At 37.5% G+C, this 23,117-nt stretch overlaps 1 protein-coding gene across 1 annotated transcript in view; it reads left to right on the top strand.

Annotated features, from left to right (window-relative positions):
• Nucleotides 1-22,751, top strand: part of KLHDC4 (kelch domain containing 4) — a 406,967-nt gene extending 384,216 nt beyond the window's left edge. Inside the window, exons 10-12 of the mRNA XM_044081531.1 lie at nucleotides 2,626-3,040; nucleotides 17,978-18,085; nucleotides 21,943-22,751. Of these exons, the coding sequence (XP_043937466.1) occupies nucleotides 2,626-3,040; nucleotides 17,978-18,085; nucleotides 21,943-22,112 (693 nt within the window). The 3' untranslated portion in view covers nucleotides 22,113-22,751. The remainder of the gene's footprint in view (nucleotides 1-2,625; nucleotides 3,041-17,977; nucleotides 18,086-21,942) is intronic.
• Nucleotides 22,752-23,117: the final 366 nt, after the last annotated feature.

The following is a 23,117-nucleotide window of genomic DNA, read 5'->3' as shown; positions in this document are numbered from 1 at the left end:
ACTACCATTCTTAGACAGATCCTTTATCTAATTAAAACTAAAGTACCTTTTACTAAAATTGACCACCAGAAAATTAACCTAGCTACTCTAATATTGAAAAACTTAGCAACTAAAGATAAAACGGTTTCTAGGACATATAAATTAATAATAAGCATAACATTTCAGAACTCCCTCTTATTCTCAACTTATTGGAAGGGGAAAATCCAACTAATTTCAAAAGAAAATAAAAAAATGGCCATTGATAACACCATTAAGCTTATTCCCTTCAGGTGTTTGCTATACACCCAAATCACGATTAACAACGTTTATCATACACCATCAATTCTTAATAAGTTCAATCCCAAATATTCAGCAAAATGCCCATATTGCCCAAATCAAATAACAGATGCTTTGCATGTTTTTTGGGGCTATAAAAAAGTCTGTAACCTATGGTGTTCCCTAAGAGTATTAGAGAAGATAGGATATGAAAAATCCACCTTTTCATGGGAAACTGCTATCTTACATATTACCACAACCAAATTTCCTAAATTCCTAAAACATATTCTTATTTCTGTCTGCGCCCTTATTAAATTTTACATCACCAAAAGCTGGGATCATCAATCTTTAATCTCATGGGAAGATTTTTGTAGTTTAGCTATCAAGTATATTTCCTCCCATAAATTAGCTTTGCTGCAACAAAACAAAAGCAATACTATCATAAATACTGGGATACTTGCTGGATTTAATCCTCAAGAAGTAAATCATGGAGTTACTCCAGTCTACTGTAATAAACCTATGTTTCTAACTTGTTTCAACAGAATTAGATCATAACTTTCATTGTCTCAATTTATAAATATTTATACATTATACCTGGAGCTAACAAAGAGCTTACATACTTCTTCCACACATCTCATTCTGATACGTTCCTTCTCTTATCTCTCTTCTATTAGATGCAGCATTTTTGTTTGTAGATGTGACTTCTATTGTATATACTTTGCATAGTTATAGGTTAAGGTTTTATTTTTCTTATTGTAAATATTGGCTTTCTGTTGTTAACTTGTTCTTTACACTGTTGGATATGCTGTTTTTAACCTTGCAGTTTTTTCTTTACTACTGTTATTATGTATTGAAAAATTTGAAGAAAAAGAATTGGTTATTATCCTAGTGAGTGAAAAGCAGCATTTACTGGAATGTTTATTGATGTAAATGAATTATTCTTTTTGACATAAAAAGCCCATGGTATGCCAAGTTCACAGTGAAGGGCATATGTACAGTGGTCATTGTAACTTAATGCATGTTGCCATGCAGAATACACACACACACACACACACATATATATATATATATATATATACACACACACACACACACACACACACATATATATAAGGTGCAGGTGCATTTTGTAAGTAGAATGGGGGTTGCAGTATAAGGATTATATAGCTTTAAATATCCTAATGCGTTGACCCAGGCAGTTGTATGCTTTGTAGTACACATTTCTTCTAGAAGGCAGTCTGAGTGAACACATCATGGAAGCTAGAAGCTTATCCACAGTGTTTGCTGTTTACAGAGGATTTGACAAACATCTGTACATTAGACATCACAGCCAGCTCCTCACATTTAACTGTGGTTGCCGCTTCTTAATCAGCTACAGTTTCTACTACTTCTTAAGATTATAGACATCCGCATTTAAATGTATAAATCACATTGCAAACATTTTGATGAGGATCTAAACATGGGATGATGAAGATTGATGACCTTCAGGTTGCTTGATGGATTAACATTGCAGCATGGGGAGCCAGTGGTCTGTTGTCAGGAAGAGACATCACAAGCAATTGTATGTGATCATCATTCGAACTTGGGAGAACCCATTCAAATAACCTCATTTGGACTGCCAAGTCCTGTCCTGTTCTGGAAACCATATTCTTAAATTATGTAAAAATAATACGTGTCTAATGAAGGGCATCAAAGCAGTGCAGAGTGTGTAGTACAGTTACTTTTTGAGAGACTGGAATGCCTTATTATATATGTACACTTAGAAGAGGTGAGAAGGGGAGAGTATTTTACCACCTATATACGGTGGTAGTCCGTATCACAGACATTTTTCTCAGCTTCAATCAATCGTGTATTGATCATCTCAAGGTGTCAGCCATGACTCAGCAGTTTAGCATATCTCATATTTGAGGCAGTCATTAGTGGTCCTATAGATAGTGTTTGTACATATCTTAAACATCATCTTCATCACTTCCTTCATTAATCATGTGGTTCTTACAGTGCTGGATACATATTCCCCCTAGATTGTGTGGACTACAATGTTCACATTTTGGACTGCCATCTTGTTACCTGTGCATTAGAGCCATTCAAGTAATGACAAATAATCATTATTCAAAGGATTAGGACTGTCCTTAGACTAGGCAAACAGTATTCCCATTCCTAAGTGATAGGTGCTCCTGTCATGCCTGATGTCCTTTTTGGTGGTCCTGAGCAGCCTATGTGCATTACTGAAATTGGTGGGACAAATATACTATGACCTTTCCAGGGCAGTTTTTTGTACTGCATGTAGTAAACATGTCACCATAGTAATTATTTCTTCTTTAGGTGACTGCTTGTATGGTGTACTGTCATGAGGTTCTCTACTTTTCATAGGGCCAGAAGTCTGGAAAGAAGAAACGGAGGAGAGGTAAGAAAAATGAAACAGGGGCGACTTCTAATTTGCAAAATGAACAGGAGAATCCCCAAGAACCCACCGTGATAGTCAAAGAGATCACTGCAGAGGATGGCACTGTTATGACTATTAAGCAGGAGGTTTCAGCATCTGAAAAAGAAATGGAAGATTCTGAATCTGAAGAGGAGGAGGAGGGGGAGGAGGATGAAGAGGCTTCTGGTCCACAGATTGAACCTTGTCCTCGTTCCAATGCTTTGACTGTGACAAAGCATGGAGTTCTTTTTGTTTATGGTGGAATGTTTGAGGTTGGGGATCGTCAGTTTACACTGAATGACCTGTACTGCATTGACCTACACAAGCTGGAAGAATGGAAAGTTCTAGTAGAAATGGATCCAAGTAAGTTATCTATGTATTTTTTTAAAAAGTGCTTCATCATTGCTGTCGGTTAACAATTAACTAAATTACTTACAGTCCAGTAGTTATATATAAAATATAAATGCATTCATTTTCATATATACATTATTATAACTTTACAGTCTAATAGCTTCCAGTTTGATTTAATGGTGCGTTTTCTTTGTTTTTTGAAAGCATGACTCTGCAATCTGTGCCCATGCAGGTTCATAGGTCCATACTAGGCAATTAGTCTGCAAACCATTGCAAGCCTAGCAAAAAAAAAAAAAAAAGAAAAGAAAACGCTGTTCCGAAGTTCCCTCCAACCTCAGTGAGGGCAAGACAGGATAGACATTGTGAGAATTTGAAGCTGCCCATCCATTTATCTAGGTTTACCTTGAAGGTGGAAAGGGTGCTACTCTTAAAACTTTTGAGGCCACTGGTCTTTTTAGTTGTAAATCTCTGAGGCCTCTCCAGATTTTTGACATGTTTAGATTCTGTGCATGTTCTATTATCCAGTCACCCATTTGCATTTAAGACTTTATTACTGTTCTTAAAGGCATAATATTGTCACTACATAACATCTTAATTTTACATCTCAAAACAATCTACACCATCAACCTTTATATTTGCTGACTTTAACAGTCTGTATGAAGGCCCTCCCCTCTTTGACCAAGGTATAACCTCATCATCCCATCAGCATAGCCAGCAGAAGGAGCCTTATTTCCACTTATTTTAACATCACTAATTCACAGGACAAGAAAGAACAAGCAGTTGGGAGTAAAGATCTGGCTTATGCAGAAGATAAAACCCCAAAACACAAAAAGAATATAAAAGAAAAACATAGCAACATCCATTAAAAAGGAAGATCTGAACACATCTAGAATGGCAAAAGCACTGAAACAGAGTGCGGGCCAAACATATGCACATACTTGAGAGAACAGCAAAATTTAGTGAATACCAAGGTATTGGGTATTAAAGTCATGGCTTGGTTTGAAAAGTACTTTTCCTTATTGACCATTTAGCTACCAGCTTATTCCAGAATTTATAGTTCTGCTTGGGCCATTCCCAAGTATTTGACCTCCTTGAATAATTTCCGCAGCTCAGTTTTCCATCAAGTCCCTTACTTTATCAAGGATAATGTTGTCATTTTTTCCCTATAATTATAATCAAGTTTAAAAGATCAAAGTGTGGGATTGGTAATGAGACCTTGGGGCCAAACCCAATCAAGAATGAAGGTGAAGTCATAGTGCCCTAACCTGATCATAAACTACTATTAATATTTTTAATCACATTTTTCAGTCCTATGAGCTCTGGACACCCCCAAAATATATGTTCCCAATCCCTCCAATAAACCCTGCTCACATTTTCAGCACTCTGCATGTGCTGTACGAAAAATGTGTAAAGTCTAATTGGTGTATAAAAGTCTTTACAGTGGATATAAAAAGTGTACACACCCCTTTTAAAATGCCAGTTTTTTGTTATATAAAAAAATTAGACCACAATAAACCATTTCAAAACTTTTCCCACCTTTAATGTGACCTATAACCTGTACAATTCAATTGAAAAACAAACAAATCTGTTGGAGGGGAAAATAAAAGATGCACAATAAGCTGGTTGCATAAGTGTGCACACCCTTAAACTAATACTTTGTTGAAGCACCTTTTGATTTAATTACAGAATTCAGTCTTCTTGGGTGCACACCTGCCATCAATTAAAGAGACTCTGATTAACTCTGATTAAAGGGGCAAAAAAAAAAAAAACATTTTGACTGCTTGTATCTTACTTATCCATATCCGTATAACAAAGCTTCCATTTTCTTAGTTTTCGTATTATCTTTTGCTTAGTCACTTCTCACGTATACTTGGCTGCCACACCAGGATCATTTTTAATCCATACTGCTAAATACTTCATTTTTATCATGTTCCCATAAATAAGAATTTTGCTGAACCAATCCATGTGTAGGTACGTAATTTACCACTATTGCCTTTATTTTAGCTTCATTAATTTTGTATCCTGAAAAGATTTGAAACTCTCAAAATGTTCCACAACACTGTAATGTCTCTTTCTGGTTTTGTCAGATATAAAATAATATCATTTGCAAATAGAGCCATCTTTTCTTGATTACCATACCAATTATATCCTTGAATTAATGATTCCCTTATTTTCTTTGCCAGTGGTTCTAAATGTAATGCAAATAACAAAAGGTAAAGAAGACACCCCTGCCTGTTTCCTCTGTTCAAGCAGAAATTATCAGAAAGAACCCAACGTACTTTAATTTTTGCCCGTGATCCCTCATAATATCCTGCTAATCAACCTTATAATGTTTTCAGGAATTGCAGATGCTTCCATTGCCCTGCTCATAAAGTCCCAGTTTACTTTGTCAAATGCTTTCTCTGCATCAAGACCCACCAACAACAATGGTATTTTCTTGCATTCTGCTTCCCTCTGGATCATGAGTGTTCTGTTAATGTTGTCAAATGTTTGCCTGCCCTCCACAAAACTATATTGATCCATACCTATCAATTTTGGCATGACTTTTGCCATTTTTTTTGCCGTTATAGACATGAACACTTTACAGTCGTGGTTTAGTATTGAAATGGGCCTGTATGAATCTTGGCCCGATGGATCTTTACTCTCCTTAGGTGTTACGACTACCACTGCTTTCTTCCAGGATGTTGGTACTTCTCTTAAAATACTGTTAAAACCTTCCAGATCTTTATCAGTTTTTTCCCTCTAAGCTTCCAGACTTCCACAGAAATACTATCTAGATTGATTATGCGTCACAAATTTTATCTCGTCTCCTGTCCTAACCATTCGTAATTGAGCCTCATCTACCCCTAACCTTTGCATATTTAATTCTTCCGTAAACATTCCATTTCTATCTTTTCTTTATTTCCATATTTCTCTGCTTTATACAGACTTTCATAGAATTTTCAAAATATTTCTAATACCTCTACAGGATCTCTAGTTTCCTTCCTTGTTATAGGGTCCCGAAGCTTGGCAACAGCCCTTTCTACTTTCTGTTGCCTGAGTTGTTGTGCTAAAAGTTTTTGTGGTCTAGCGTTATCAAAAAACAGTTGCTTATCAGCAATCTTTCTAAACTCGTGCATATTATCAAGGTCATACGTTATTTTCTGTTTAGCATTTTGCATTTGATCCTCTACTGGTTCTTTGAGATTCCTCCTATTCTGAAATACTTATAATGTGTCAGTCCCTCTAAGTAATCCTTGTTATATCTTAACCATAGATCCCTTTCTTTTATTTCCACCATATTTTTAAACTCCCCCTTAATTTTATCCCACTCCCTAGCTATATTTTCAGAAGAAACTTCTATCCTCTCTAATATCTCCTGAATCATTTCCATTACCCATTCCTTATATTCCTCTCTTTTCAGCACATAGGTGGGAAAGCACCAGTGTCTCATTTTTATTTCATTACTCTGTGTTTTTATGTTAGTTATTATTGGCGCATGATCTGAAATAGTTATTGAGTGCATATCAAGACCTTCAATTAAATGCACATGTTCTTGTGAACTGTAAATTTTCTCTAGCCTAGCCCAGTTTTTTTATTTTGAGGAAAATATGTAAATTCACCCCAAACTCCTGTTACTGAATTCACATCTTCATGCCAAATATTTTCATAAATTTCTTCAAAAATCTACCCTCCTTTGTTATACTTTGTCTTCTGGGGCCCCCAGACACACTGCTGAAATCACATTCCAGTCCCCACCTGTAAGTAATATTCTGTGCTGAAAACTGATTATTTCTCCCAGCATTTTCTCAAGCTCCATTAAAGCAGTTTTAGGTGGAATATAAGTACATGCCAGTGTAATCCTCTTCCCTTGCCAGTAGCCCCTTAGCATTACAAATCTGTCATTATCTATCTTTTTCTGTCATGATTGTAGCTCCTCTTGCAATTAATATAAGTACTTCTCTTTTCCTTTGAACCCAGGTATTCCACTGAATAACAATCCTAAAAACCTTTCTTTATCAAATTCACATGTTCAGTTCTTTATAAGTGTGTCTCCTGTAACTTAGCTGTTTGCACCCTTCACTACTTTCTATATTGTAATTATCTGTGTGACCGTTGACATACTGCGGTGGTGGTGCTGCGGTAGCGTTGTCGCCTCACAGTAAGACGCTGTCCGGTTCGATTCTCAGGTAGAGCGTCTTCTGCGTGGAGACGTGTGAATGGGCGTACCTTCGTTGAAGGTTGTGCGTTAGAGCTGGCAACTCGGCACGTAAAAATCTACTGCCAATCATTAGCGGACCAAAGTTCCGCTGTGGCGACCCCTAACTAGGAAAAAGCCAAAAGACACAACAACAACAACAGAAAGCTCGTTGCATTAAAAAGGTATTATGCCCACCTTTTATGCATAATACTTTTTTGTTAAATGTCTAATTCCAGATTTTGTGCTACATGCATACATTGTTTGACAGGTTGAACTTTTTATACAGTTGTTTCTTGTCATATCCATTTGAGCCTATGTCACATCTTAAAAAACTTTTATTGAAAGCCCTCAAAAAAAACATCCCCCCATATCACCTAAAACCTATTAACTTAATACTAATAGACAAAACTATGTGCATTTTCAAATATTGAAGTTTTATCTTCCTAATAGGATCAGACTTCCCAAACTAACAGTCATACTCACAGACTTGAGTTAATCAAAATGAAAGGTGCTAATTGCTCACAGACTTGAGTTAACCAAAAAGAAAGATGCTAATTGGTTTGGTCTTAGCTGGGAAAACCCCTTGAATGCTTTCAGAGAACATTATGTCCTAGCCAGTTTCTCTCTCTCATTTTTTTTCCTCAACCAGTCGGTCTCCACCAGACTGTAGCCAGTTCCTCTTTATCAGATTGTCTCCGTGGAGACATGAGACCGAGACAGCCAGTTTCTCTTTATCAAATTGTTTCCATGGAAACATAGACCAGCTGCAGAATTGCTACCAAGCAAACATGTATTTGCTAGAAAAAAGCCTCAGAATATTCTGTTTTATTTACTTGCCATCTCTTAAAACTTGTTACCAAATCAACCTAAGGTCCTTAATCCAGTCATTCCCCTATGCAAGAATAAGAAAAAAGCACATTATTTTTTCCTCTTGTAATGCTTTTTTAACAAGGTTTTTTTCTTAAACTGAACAAGAAGGAAGAGAGAAGTAGTAGAAAGAAAAGAAAAAGGAGAACAGCAACATCTGTTTACAATCCCTGTTACACTTAAAAATAACGGAGAAATTTACTTTATAGCACGTAAAGAAAACCACACACCACAAAAATAGTACTATTTAATAAGAAAAATCTTTACTTGCAGTTAACTTTTTCCCTCCTGAATGCATTTTTCTGAGCGTTAATGATATGAAGTTGAGCATATGCTTTACAGTCACCCACAAGTCAAACATTTTTTGAAAAAGTCCAATATTTCCAGATTTTCTTCTGTCATATTTCACAAATATAATTATTGCAATGAAAACCCACATTGTTACGAGTTTTATTCCTGTTCATCCTTTATCTCCCAAATCCTGTCCCTGCTTCATTTCTAATGTACTGTCGATTCTTTAGTAAACTCTCATGCTCCCTTCCTTCTCTCCAACATTTTCCATTGAAACATTGGATAAGGTTTCGCAGGTACAGTCTCTCTGTGGTCTTTATTACCAGAAGAACAAGAAGCAGAATCTCTTCCTGTTGCACAGCTTAATTTTTGTTGGGCAAGCTTTTGTATTTCCTCCTTAGCATGTACTTCATCAAAAATTATTTTGTCCCTCCAGGGAAGAATTCCTTGAAGATAGCTGGGTACAACAGTTTGAATCTCACACCTGCATCTCGACATTCACTGAATAGTGGAATAAATTTGCTCCTGTTCTGTATGGTGTACAATGAGTAATCATTCTCCACAAACACTCTGCTGTCTCCCACTTTTAGTACTTTGTCCTTCTGCCACAGTTTTGTCAGAATCAACGCCTTCTGCTGGTAGGATTGTATCTTTACTATTAAAGGTCAAGGTTGTTTCACATAGCTATGTTTGGAGCATACACGTGATGTGCCCTTTCAACTAACAACTCTTATTGTGGAATATCAGTCCAGTTGCTTATTTGTGCTTTCATAAAATTAATGCAGTCTGTTCCTTCCAGCTTTTCTGGTATAGCTGAAAGTCCAAAGTTTTTCCTATGTGCTTTGTCCTCTAATTCTGTTATTATTTTTTTAAAACATCTTTTCCTGAGCTTTCTCATATTCAGCCAGCCTTTTCTTCATTTTGACCTCTGAGTTTTGCAGCTTTATCACCTCATCTGAATATCTGTTTACAGCTTCTTCCATTTTTGTAACCTTTTGGTGTTTGTGTTGATATACTCTGGCAGTGTTTTGTTTATTTTAACCAAGTCTGTGTGCAGTTGTCTTGTATCTTCTTGTAGGTTACTGGAATTGATGTCTGGAGTTTGCTTTTTGCTGAACAACTGCAGAACTTTCCCCAGTCAGTGTTTCTTCCTCACGTTTTGTAGCTGATATTTTTTTCAGGCCTTCTGTATTTCTTTTTCCTGGCATTCAGGCAGCACACCTACTAGCCAGTTACTGAAATTTACCCATAATCACAAGTCTACTGGCCTTCTCTGCTGAGATTTTGTTTTCACACTGAGAGAGTTAGAATTAAGCTGTTACACAGTGTGCAGCCATCTTGGCATCAAGTTACCTTGACAGAATAAAATCTTTCAGATTGTTGGATCAGGAGTTCATTTTTTGGGAGGGTAAGATGAAAGGACAGCCTGTCTTAAAACAGACTAGTTTCAAAGGGTCGTCTCAGCCTATTATCTGTTGCTATTCTTTACCACATGAATTATTCCAGGCAGGGTTAAGGTGCAATGTACCAGACCTTGGCTTCAGATGTGACATTTTGGAAAGGCTTGGATTCTAGAAGTATTCTAGATGCAGCAGCTTTGGTCCTCTGTACATACTTTTACAATTTTAATTCCTTTTTTTGGTCTAGATCAGGCTTTTCTAGGACCATTCTCCTGAGGCTTCTGGACCCTTCCTTCTCCACCTCCCAAATGCTGAAAGCAATGGTAACCTGCCCCTATAGTTTTGACTACCTGCAGCAGTGATCAATATGATGAAGATGGTACAGTTATGCAAGTAAGCTTACCATAACAGTAGATGGTCAACTGATCACTGCTGCAGTAGCCTTTCCCTCCCACCCTCTATCCTTCTTCATTTTTTGAGTATATTGTTTTGCCAGGGTGTGGATATGTCTGTATTGTGTATCTGTCTATTTTAACTCCTAGCTATATCCTTTCAGGGCTCTGCTTCCCTCTCTCATTTGGCATGAAAGCTCTGAAGGGTGTGGCACCTAACCCTATCTGTTTAAACAGCACAGCTCAAACTTGCCTAATGGTTTGGGTGCTTGGAAGTTACCCTGAAGCTTTGGATGCTAGTTGGTTGTTGTATCCCTGACAAGATATAATCCATATAGCTTAAGCTACTGCAGCAGTGATCATTCAAACATTTACTGTAATGGTAAATTTGTTTACACAACCATACTTTCCTTTTTCTGTATCACCTTGTATTTGTTTCTGAGTTGAAACCTGTACCCTATCAGGATCTTATAAATTCTTAAGAATTACCCTTTTTAGACAACTTTGAGTTAGTCTTGCTTCCACCCACCACTGTATCCATATTGTCCAGTCCTTTTTGAGGATATTGTCTGTTTTCTTCCTTCACATGGAGTCCATTAGTTTCTCACCCCAGTTCTATCACCCTCCTTCAGCCCTATGTTAGCAAAAAGTACACTCCAGTCTGTTAAGGAATCCATGTTAATCGACTTATCCCAGTAACTTAAGTTAGGGTTGTTGTGTCTTTCGGCTTTTCCCGGTTAGGGGTCGCCACAGCGGAACTCCTGTCCGCTAATGATTGGCAGTAGATTTTTACGTGCCGAGTTGCCAGCCCTGATGCACAACCTTCCACGAAGGTACACCCATTCATGCACATCTCTACACGGAAGACGCTCTTGCTGAGAATTGAACCGGACAACGTCTTACTGTGAGGGGACAACGCTACCGCAGCACCACCACCGCAGTATCTTTGTAATAATTTTCCCCACCTCCTTGACTTCTGTTTGGTATTAATTCCTCAACCTACTTAAATGCCATGGTAATTTCAAAACTTCACCAGACTAGTTTGTTGAGAACTGAAAAGCCTAAAATGCTGCAGACCTTCTCTTGGAGAACCACTCATTGAATTGTGTCACCCCTCTCAATTGGGGATAACTGGATCTGAACTGTCCATTTTCCAAATGGAGAGAAAAGTTTTCAGAAAGAAGCCCATAGAGCATTAGAATTCTTACTGTAAAACTCAAGAGGTATGTAAAATTAAGCCTACAACTTCATTTATAATTGTGAAAAGCTTGCATAAAAAACCTAGGTTTCACACCCTGCCATAGAAATAGAAGCCATCCTTCTTACAGTGGCAAAGATTTCCTTAGGGTAGTTTGAGCCCTGTGAAGCATATACTACAAGCAGCAAAATGAATGATTTCAGAGCCTACTGCCTCTCATGAAAGTCTAAGCATAGCCCCTTCCACTTTTCAAAAAAAAAAATGCTTTACCCTTATTCTCAAGTTTCTATATGTTAGAGCCACTAAGCCTACCAGTGAGATGGATAGCTTGACACCCAGGTAAGGCATTTGATTGGCCAGGTTTAAAAATTGAAATTTAACACACACTACCAGAGATGAGGTGTACTTCATCTTCACTATAACTGTTTTACTTCCATTAACCTTCTACTTGAAGCAGCTCCAAGTAACAAGATCTCGTTAAAAGTCTTTGAAGTTCTGCCACCAAATTTGCTAAGTATAATATCGGATCATCAGCACTGAGAGGTAAGCTGACCTGGTAACATCCTGATATGAAACCTAGGGTCGAGAGAGTCTATAGCCTAATCGCAAGAGCTCAGGCTAAAGGACAAACAGAAGGGGGGAAAGAGGGCACCCTTGTCTGGTGCCTCACTATGATTCTCTTTCTGAGTAAGTTGTGATATAAGGAGTACTTATTATCCTCACCAAACCTAGTGTAAGCTCCTTAGCCTCCTATCCAAAATCAAAAATGGCTAGTTTACCCTGTTGAAATCTTTTTTCTGCATCCAGGCTAGCTAACAGAATCACCCTCGTACTACTAGATGCATAATCTATTGCAAGAGCCTTTCAGCAAAGGAAGTATGATCCATAACAAAGCCCGTTTGATCCAGGTGAATTAACCAGGGGAGAAGGATATAGATTCTTATTGCTAAAGTAGAAGTGAAGTGTTTGTAGTCATGACTTGAAGTTGGATTGGGTAGTATGAACCAACTAGCATAGGTTGCTTAGCAGGTTTTATTACCACTACAACTATAGCTTGCCTTCAAGAATAACTGGTTTCTGCTGTAGACATAACCTGATTAACCAAATACACAGAGTAAGAAATTAATACATCCCCAGTTTGATATATACCTTTTGGTATACCATCTAGTCCCAGAGTTTTTCCTTTCACCATCATATTTATTTATTCTTATTTACTAATTTGTAGTTGTTTACCTGGAAAGTCCAACTGACCAAAAGCCTCTTTTCATTGGGGAAAAAACTGCACAGAATTTACAATTTTAAGAGTAATATATTAGATTATAGCGAAGCATGTATACAGGGCACATTGTACTGATGTTTATAAGAAGATAGAGGGAAAGATAGTGACATAGGAAAAATGATGTAATTATTAGTGGAATACATAGTGAAACGAAAGAGTAGTAGTAAGCAGAATAAGTAAGGATGCAGTAGAACTTCAACGAGTTTAGAAGATTTTGGAGAGAGTCAAAATAATGAAAAACAGAGGATAAAAGATATAGGGTAAGGTGCTTAAAAAGGAAGAAATAGCAGTGAGGAAAAAGGGGAAGAAAGCTGGGGAAATAGCCTACCCAGTTGTCATTGAAGAGAGATTTTGATAGAGATTTAAATTGGAAGAGAGTCATAGTACCATGGAGTGGTAAAGAGAAAATTACAATTTGGATATAAAGGAAGAGTTGAGAGCATTGCAATGTAAATTACTGTTGATACTGTAGCAGCTAGAAATTTGTCTGAGAACCTAACTGCACGAACAAGGAGAGCACCATGTCATTAGATGATTTAGGGATGTATTTCAGGACTGTGTAGGAGTTTGTGGGCTTGTCTCAGTTAACTGAGTTTAAAGATGTTAAAGAATTCAAGGCAGTTGAGTTGCCTAATTGCTATACAGTGATGACTTTGTGTGGGTAAATTTGTGGCCAAATATAGCAGTTTTATTGTAGGCCTGTTCAGTATAGCACTTTTATTGAAGCTGTGTTCAACTGTTCAGAAGTTGAGAGTTGGTCAGTGTGAAAGTCAAGAAAGGTTGAAGTTTCATATAGGAAGATGGGCAAAAGGAGGATGGATGCGCTACATTTCCTGGTGGAGTCAAAGAAAAATTAACTCTGTAGATCTGGTCTACTTTTGATGTTTTTTTAGTCATTTGTTGGGATGTGCAGATTAAATTTGAAGTTTCAATAATTAACAGGGTCTAAGGAGTTCAGTTTCAGTGATGATGTCTTTATTAGATATCATGAAAAATTAAATATTATGATTTGCAAAGTTTTGGGGGGTGAATAGCATGTGTATATCTTGATAATTTATTTTATTTTATTTTACATTTGTTTACCAGGAAAGTCCAGCTGGACATGTGTCCTTTTTCAGTGGAGGCCCGAGGAGAAAAGCACCATTGACAAGCAGTACATATTATATTAGCACCAAAAATTAATTTGGCACATCCAAACTTTAAAACTATTAATATAGTACATCAGAAATAGAAAGATACGAACAGTATCCTGAACATATTGTAAATCATGAATATTAATGAAATAGATCAGGAAATTAAAAATAGGAACAGTAACATGCATATCCTAGATCATGAGGGTATGCATTTATATTCAGTGCATATAATTCTAAACCAAAACAAGCTTACAAATTGCTAGAGATATGTGTTTGACATAATAGTAATCTACAAGGAGTAATGGGAGTGAGTTAGTGTTACTAGAAGTGGTCTAGTGCAGTAGTGATAGAGGATGAGAAGAGGGTTTGTGGTGCTCTAACCTGGGGTGTAACAAGAGCACAGCCAGGAATTAGTAAGGTGGGTGCTTAGAAGTGTTTAAATTGTATAGATGAGGATGTGGACAATACTGAGTTTGGCAGACAGTTCCAAAGCTTGGAAATGTAGTTGGAGAAGAGGGCTTTGCCTGCTTAGTTTTTTGCTTTGGTGACTTGGAGGAGAAGTTTGTTGTTTGAGCAGAGAGATCTAGAAGCAGAATAAGGTTGGATAATGTCTTTGAGGGCTGGAGTCTTTTCTGGGAATTTTATATGCTATGGTTAGTTAATTAAATTGAAGGAGTACAGGGAGTTCTAGCCAATCGAGCTGTTTGACAGATAAACAGTGGTGGGGCTTGTAGGAGGCATTAGTGGTAAATTTGGAGATTTTATAGTAGCAGGTTTTAAGTTTGACAAGGTCAGTTTTACGAAGGTTTGTTAGGATTGGGGATTCATGTAAGAGTGTTAATAGAAGGTGTGTCCTGACAATTCTAAGTTTTGTATTGGTAGATAGAAATTGTTTATTCCTATATAGGAGGCCAAGTTTGTTGTGAACTTTTGTGATGTTTGATCATTATTCTAGGCCCTCTTCTCTTTTTAATATTTATTAATGATCTAAATACCAAAATTCCTCAAGCCACCTGCATTCAATATGTAGATGACTCAACTTTAATATGTTCATCCAAGTCCATAACCTCACTCCAGACCCTCACCCAGTCAGTATTTAACACTGTAGGAAATTGGTTTATGCAACACTGCCTCCTCCTGAACCCTGAAAAAACTAAATTACTGCTCTTTGCTCCTACTCAAAAGTCAACACAAATTCACTTCACAATAACTTCTAACAATGGAACTAGCATTTCCCCTGCCACTACAACCCGTCTCCTGGGAATAACAATAGACAACAACCTTAGCTATGATGACCATATCAGTACTACCATAAAATCTGTTAACAAAAAACTAGGCTCCCTGTATAGAATCAAGCCCTTCCTTACCCCAACAGCTAGAACCACTATTGCTGAAACCCACCTGATCTCTACTCTATTCTATGCTTCTGCCATATATACCAATCTATCTAAAAACAACCTTAACAAACTACCAACCAGCTGTAACAACATAGCCAGATTCACCACTGGTACCCCCTATCGAACTCACCACTGTATCAACCTCAAACAACTGGGATGGTTAGAACTCCAAAACCATCTACTTTGTCAACAACTTGTTATCACCCAAAAGATCCTCTACCACCCTAATAATACCCCAATCCTCACTAATCTGATTGCTCCCTATAAAAATCTGGCTACATTACGCTCAGCTAATAGGCTTCTAGTTTCGACTATTAAATCCAACAACAAAGCTGGGGCCTCACTTTTCACCAACACAGTGGGAAAAACGTGGAACCAGCTTCCAAGTGAACTCTCAACTCTTGAATCCTCAATGCTTTTTAAAAAACGTCTCAAAGAACATCTTAAGATACATTGGCTTTGTCCGTGCTCTAACCCTGACTGATACCTCAATGCCCCATCTTGCACTCCCTTTACTTCTCTACTCTACTGCTCTTTGTTGATTACCTGTGATAACAAGTAAGCTAACCTCAACTTAGAATCTAAAGAGATTAAAAAAAAAATAAATCTCTATACTGTTTCTTTTATATATATATATATATTTTTTTCTCTCATATGTTGTTTGTTCTCAGTATTTTATCTTAGCTTATTCCTACCATAAGACCCTATACTAGCCTCTCTCATGTACAACCTGAATAATGTATTACAACTCATGTTACTATTGTATATATTGTATTATTTGTTACTGCCTATGCTTGGAGCATTTCTCCTCAGGCCTCTACTGAAAATGGACATATATCCAGTTAGACTAGCCCAGTCAACAAATGTAAAATAAAAATAAAATAAATAAAAAATATGAAGGTCAGATTTCAGGTTTTTATTGATTACAACAATTAGCAGTTTGGTATAGGGAGTAGGATTGATTGTGGTTTTGATTTTTGAGATGATGTGGAAGGTTGTGGAGGGAGAAGTATTTCTAATGGGGTCGAAGAGCATAAGTTTTGTTTTATTGGGATTTAATATAAGTTGGGAGTTAGTTAACCAAGTTTCAACAGATAGGAAGGAGTCTTGGGTGATGGCTTGAAGGTCATTGAGGGCTGAGGCTGAGCAGATCAAAGTAGAGCAGTCAGCATATTGGTCAGGCTGGCATGGGGAATGGCAGAGTGAAGGCGATTGGTAAATATAGAGAAAAGAAGGGGTCCAAGGATGGAGCCTTGTGGTACCCCTAAAGTGACTGGAAGGAGGGGTGAGAGGGATTGTTGCCAATGGGTAGCTTGTTGTCATTCTGTTAAGTAGGTTTGAAACCAGGCTATTGCAGTACTGCTAAGGTTGTGGGAGGAGAGGACATTAGTGAGTTTGGTGTGATTGACCATGTCAAAGGCCTTTGACAGGTCTAGGAATATGACTGATACAAATTGGGAGTTGTTGCTGTACTGAATAACTATGTTTGTGAATGATAGTAGGGCTGTTGTTGTGCTACGTGCAGGGTGAAAGCCATGTTCGGTATGTGATAGGAGATTATGAGATAGTAGGTATTGTATGAGTTGTAAGTGTACTACTCTTTCCAAGATTTTAGACAGGGGCGAAAGGATGGCGATGGGGTGATAGTAAGTTCACAGGATCTGACACCTTTGTGGAGAGGAAAATTGTGAGAGATTTTCCAAATTGTGGGGACATATGCTTCTGCTATTAACCTATTTATAAGTATGGTTATTGGATCGGAAATTGCTTCTGATGTAATTTGTAGGTATTTAGCAGTGTACCCCAGGGTTCAGTCTTGGGGCCCCTGCTATTTGGGATACACTTCTCGGAGGTGCAGGCCAAATCTAGTGGGCTATAGCTGACTAAGTTTGCAGATGACTGCAAGCTGGGTGCTGTCATCAATTCCTCGAGTGATGTGGACATCTTCCAAGCGGGTCTTACCCAAACAAATGACTGGTGCTAGAAAAATGACCTCAAACCGAATGCCAAAAAATGCATCATCATCCCTTTTGGGGAGAGTGACGTCCCAGCAAATGATCACATTTATAATAAGTTACTAAGCACGCAATCAGTTGTGAGGGACTTGGGCACCCATATTGATAGCAAACTGACTTTCTGACCACCATATTGCCTCCATTGTATGGAAAACTTTCTACATGGCCCACCTCATTAGTAAGGGACAAGGTGTATTTGTACTGCTTATAAAAGTTTTGGTTGGCATTGTAATTTGAGAATTCTGGTCTTGTTTGTACCATATGTATTCATAGGAAGGCCTTTAGATTGTTTTATAATGAACAGATGTTTTGATGAGCTTGACCCCGTATTCCAGACATAGGAGATACCAGCATGAGCCACAGGAAGGAACACTTCCATTGACTGTGGTACTAGAGATAAACTGACTGTTGGTGGGGCTTCTGTGGGAAAGACTTAAAAATATTTAACGTCCTGCAGGTAAAAAACTATTGTTGCATGTTCAGTTTTGTTTCAATGTGGTGGTGATTACATTTCAATTCATGAGTGTCACACTGGCAAAACCCACATCCAACTAACATTTATATGTTTGTGTGGCTAAGATTAGTTAAATGACTAGCAAGAAATTAATGTACACATCAAGTTTTATTACTTCCTATGAGAAAAACTATAGTAGATCACTATCTTTCTCTTCCAGTTGTCTAGAAATCCCCAGGTTTAAACATGTTTCATAGAGTTCTAGGTTTATCACAAGTGTATTGTTTGATGTCATTCAGTACTGTATTTTGGTGATGATTGTGTTTGCATTTAACATTTACAGAAACACAAGAATGGCTAGAAGAATCTGACTCAGAAGGAGATGAAAATGGAGGAGCTGAAGGAGGAGATGATGATGAAGATGATTCTGAAGAAGAAAGTGAAGAAGAAGGTAGTTAAATTTTAAGCCTAAGGTCTGATGTCTGATTTAACTAAGAGTGATTGCATCCAGGTCAGAAATCCTATATTCCTGTATAGGAAAATCTTGCATAGTATTCAGACACAAAGGTATCGAGGTCAGATCAAGCTGTTATTTAAATTTCTTTATCTCTGTATGTTAATGGAGAGGACAGGTAACTTTTAAGCTTAATCTAATTGGTCAGTCCTCAGTACACCGATGTGTATGGGCAGCATCACAGTTTTGGTTTCTGGATTATAATAGTATCACAAGTCAGTAGTTGCAGTATCTGATAAAGATAATGATTAGATGAAATCAGTAGAAAGTAAGGGACTTTTTGACTGATATATACAGCCATCACATTGAAGGACCTGTATGGTTTTGTCTGTGGAGGTCTAGGGCAGTAAGCACTTTAGGTCTCTGAAAATGATTCATAAGTAACTGAATTCCACTTCCATAAGTTGAAATTCATTAGTCATCTGCTAGAAGAAATTGCTGTAATACTAAATTTGTGGGTTTTTTTTAATTTCTATATTAAGATTGCTTTCTGCTTATTTTATTTTGTTTTAGCTTAAAAATGAAAGGTTAAGCAAATAAAGCATTTTTTTAAATATTGGGCAGGTAGGTTGCTTGTGAATTGTGCAAGAAAACAGAAATTTTTGTGTGCGAGAAGTATCAAATACCAGTTAAATGTTTTCTTTAGATATCTGATGAAGCAGATGGCTGAGAGAGTAAATATGATTTTTTTGTCTAGTGACATAATTTTCTTTTGTTTTATTGTGCTGCTGTTTCATTTAAAGCAATGATCAGAGTATTAGGGCATTAAGCGAGCCTTGTGTTTCTGTGTCTGAGGTCTAAAGGAGGTTAACTGTTTGTGATTGAGGGAGAAATTGTCAGCTTGTGTGTGTCTGTCTCTGTATGTAACCATCTGAATTTCGGGACCTGCTAGAGTGAGTCTTGAAACACAGAGACTGAATGCCCAAAACAACAGACTTGCATATACTAAGTCTGAAATGTCCATTTCTCGGGAAATTTCCTTTTCTCTGAGGTATGACAATCTCAGAGTTGGTGTATACAAGTTCGGGGTGCATTCGGCATTTCAAGTGCCGACATTACAGGAGGGAGCCACATGAGTGTGTTTAAAGCACAGGGAGCACCTGCTGAAATGTTTTTTCGAACAGCTGTCAGAACAAATTGTTTGTGTATGTCTAATTTTCCTCACATTATACAACTAGCTCCTGTTCTTTTCCTAAATCCAGTGGCCGTTGATTTATTTTTTATGAAGTCTTTTTTTTTCCAATGCCCTGCTGCCTGTCCTGCAATTGATTAGTCTGTTCCTCATAGGGTGTTCATGCACTTCTACTATGAATTGTCCAGTGCTAACCTATTAAAGACCAGCCCACCAAATTCAACTCATCGGAACCTCAGTCAGATGAAAACATGAAGATTAAATATTTTTTGCAGGATGAATCCCTCTGACTTCGAATTTCTGTCTCCTAACTTCATGGTCACCGAATTTCTGTCTGCTAACTTCATGGTCGCACAGACATGAATAAAAGGGAATGCACCTAAAACATGGAAATCACTGCCAGCATATGCCTATAAATTGCATGGACGATGATTTCCTAAGGAAAACCGTGATCAAGAAATTCAACATTATGTTGAGCTCATCTTGTTGAGCTATTATTCAGTAGGAACTCTGTGAAGTGCAGGGAAGCCTGCCCCTGCACACCCCTCCCCCATCAGACTACTTGCGTATCACAGCTTGGCAGAGCCTGGCGTATGTCCACAGTACATATGCTGCGTAATGCACTCTAATTTCACCAAGGGAGTTACTATTACTACCTGTGCCCCAACAGGATACATGAGCTAACATCACCTACTCATTCTCACACTCCATGATTATGCTTTTCAAACCCAGGTCACCTGGTCATGATCAGGGTTTCATTCACTTTACACCATAGAACTGACTATCTACCTGTTAGGGGAATTTAACCTTCCCACTCCTGTTGCTTTCACTTCTGCTACTGAATCCTGCGAGATCTTGTGGAAAAGGCCCATCACTTAAACGAGTTAGCCATCAAGTTCCTTGTTTTTCATAACTTTGTACCCAGTGGTCACACACACTATTACCAATAGCCTTAACCCTTTTTTTTAATTTTTAAAACCTATAATTAAAGCCAGTAGCTGGTGTTATGTTACATTGTAAGCTGTACACAGGTAAAGGTCGTATGTTTGTTTACACTTTATGAAGCTTCCCACACTGTAACTGGTACATTAAAATTAATTACTGCTGGAACACTGTGGTTATGCTCCAATATCAGAACAAAAGACAACCCAGTTAGGCGCTGCAGTAGCACAAGATCTGATCTTAACAATTACCTCCCACTGCGATGTTAGGATTGGGTCTTGCATTAAGAACGAACATTGATTTCTGCCACTGTCATTTGCTGGCTGGCAAAATAGCTTCTTTTCTGCCAGGTGTCTATTCTTACATTCTGCCTCTGACTTTATTTCAGAAGTGTGTAGTTGTGTTTTTGACAGCGCTCACTTAGTACTTCGCTGGCTTTTTTCAGTAAAGAGTATTACATAGAGCAAGTAATTTCCATGCAGTGCAAAGAATTATGATCCAAAGTCATTTGCATCACATTAAGTCTCAGGAGTCATTGTCTCAGGGAATCCAGTTTGCATCACTCTCCTAATCTGGGTAGTAAATTGATTCAGAAATGTAACAGTTAAATAACTGGAGGCCAAAAGTAAATGGGGAGTAATCAATAGCTCTTCTACCTCGCAAGTATCCTGATGTGCGACACTGATCAAATCAGTTGACAGTAAATTTGTAGTACCTGTTGTTCCTCAGTACACAGTTCTATGCGTTTTAGCTTTGTGATAATATTCATCAGATGATGTAGCATCCTGAACTGGATATGACCTGTTGCTTGTGTAATTCAGGTGAGCAGTGCCCTTGTGGGAGTATGATGAATGAATATATATATATATATATATATATATATATATATATATATATATATATATATATATATATATAGAGCTATTCCTTCTCAATATATTGTTAGTTACCCTTTATTTTTAACAGCCTGGTTCCTGCAGCCTATACTGTGTTAACAAATGCATCTCAGAATAAACTTTGGATATTTTTCTTTTAAGGGTTGGAACCTGTTCACTTTTGGAGTTAAGCTGCCCCAACTGTGTTGATTGTCACATTGTTATTGGTCGCTTAGTTTGTATGTTCACCAAAGATAGTGGATAAGTCTTAGGTATGTTTGGGTGCTGCTTCTCTCTGTTTTGGCTAAAGTCTGTTAAGAGTGAACTATTGTGGATGTAGGTGTACATGCATGGAATAATACCCCAAAGTTACTGTCCCTCAACAAACAAGGGTGGAAATGTATGTTGGGGGTACATGAGAAATTAGAGGACTTGGATATTTAGCTTGCAAATATACACAAACTTTCTGTCCTAGAGTCGTGTGTAAAAAAAATTACCCAAAACTCCTAATTATAACAGAATTAAGCTGATAGAGCTGTGTTCTGTGCTGTCAACCAGCACAGGGTGATCGTGAAATAAATCTACATCCATTCGTACTCACAAGGTGGACAGCAGTAGTTAGACACCTATCTTCAGCTTAAGATAGTGGCACAATCTGTTATGCTATGTTTTTCTGCTTTGTATGTTGTTCAACATTTATTGCCAGCACTCCATTTTGTATACAGAATGCTTCGTAATATGTACTTGTGTATAGATGTATGGGTAATGTGTTTTTAGTAGAAGAGCATAAGAAAGAAAATATTTGAAAGTGCTTATCTTTTGTCTTTTATCCCATCACATTCCAGAAGAGCATCCTCCCATTGAAGATGGAGAGCAGCTCCCAGATTACCTGACCCGGACAGAGTCTTATTGGATTAAGATCGCTCATGACAATATGGAACCAAACTCCAAGGAGAAAAAAGTGTTGAAGGTGGCTCATGCTATGGCAAAAACTTTCTATGAGGAATGTGTTTAGGGAAGTATTTGTTACTGCTGCTCTCTAGCCAGTATGGCTAAAAATTGTTTTCATCAAAACAATACATTCTGGTTGCCAAAGAGATATCCACTTAACAGGACCTGAAGAAAATAATTCTTTTATATTATTTCCATTATTCCTTCATTTGTGTCACCAGTGAGTTTTCCACCTTTCTGGAGTAAGAGAATTCACTGGCAAGTGACATGGTTCATAGTATCTACGTGTGGCAGGGCCTTCCCTCTAGTTACACAAGTAACTGAATTCTAAGAAGAGACTCCGCATACTCATCAGATTGTGCCAGTAACATCAGTCCTGAAGGTGTAAGGTCTGCATCTATAAATCCATTGGTTCCTGAAAACTCATTCAGTATGTTACTGCTCAAATGCTGGGATGTTATAATGCACTTGTAAAACTGGTTACAATAGTAAAAATACTGTAACATCCATTATTTTAAAATAATATTGTTTCTTCCCTGTTGGGAATTTGACTGTGTGTGAAATCTCTGAAAGACTTTTCAGTAAATAGTTTAGTATTTGTTTTACTTATATGTGCAGACATTTTTGAATGTAATAATTGCAACTGGCATGTTTATGAACTGATTATATGGAAATTAAATGTGGAACGCAACCATTCAGAATACAGGGTTTCCCGTACCCGTTTATACTTTTCTCATTTATATTATTGAATCGACTCTGAGTGTTAAGGATATGTGAGAGGACACAGAACCATAATATGTAATTTACTGCTTCTGTACAATAATACACATCTACTATATTTTGTTTTGCTTTGTGGTGTGTTTTTAAAGTGTTATGTCAGTCAGATTTCTCTCCCCCTCCCCCATGTGCTGGAGTATTTATCTAGTCTCGGCTGTGAAGGACATGAAGACAGCATGCTCTGGTTTAGTGTTTAACACTTTCTCACTTGATAGCAAGTGAACCCTTAAACTTGTTGCTGTAAGAAGGTTCAACTCATCATTTTGTACTTGACTCCCACATGTATTGTTAT

This window comes from Protopterus annectens, chromosome 8.part0, assembly GCF_019279795.1.
Source record: "Protopterus annectens isolate FY-2018-M chromosome 8.part0, PAN1.0, whole genome shotgun sequence".
NCBI lineage: Eukaryota > Metazoa > Chordata > Ceratodontiformes > Protopteridae > Protopterus > Protopterus annectens.
The sequence above is the reverse complement of the archived record's forward strand: the minus strand, read 5'-3'. Positions and strand labels throughout refer to the sequence as shown.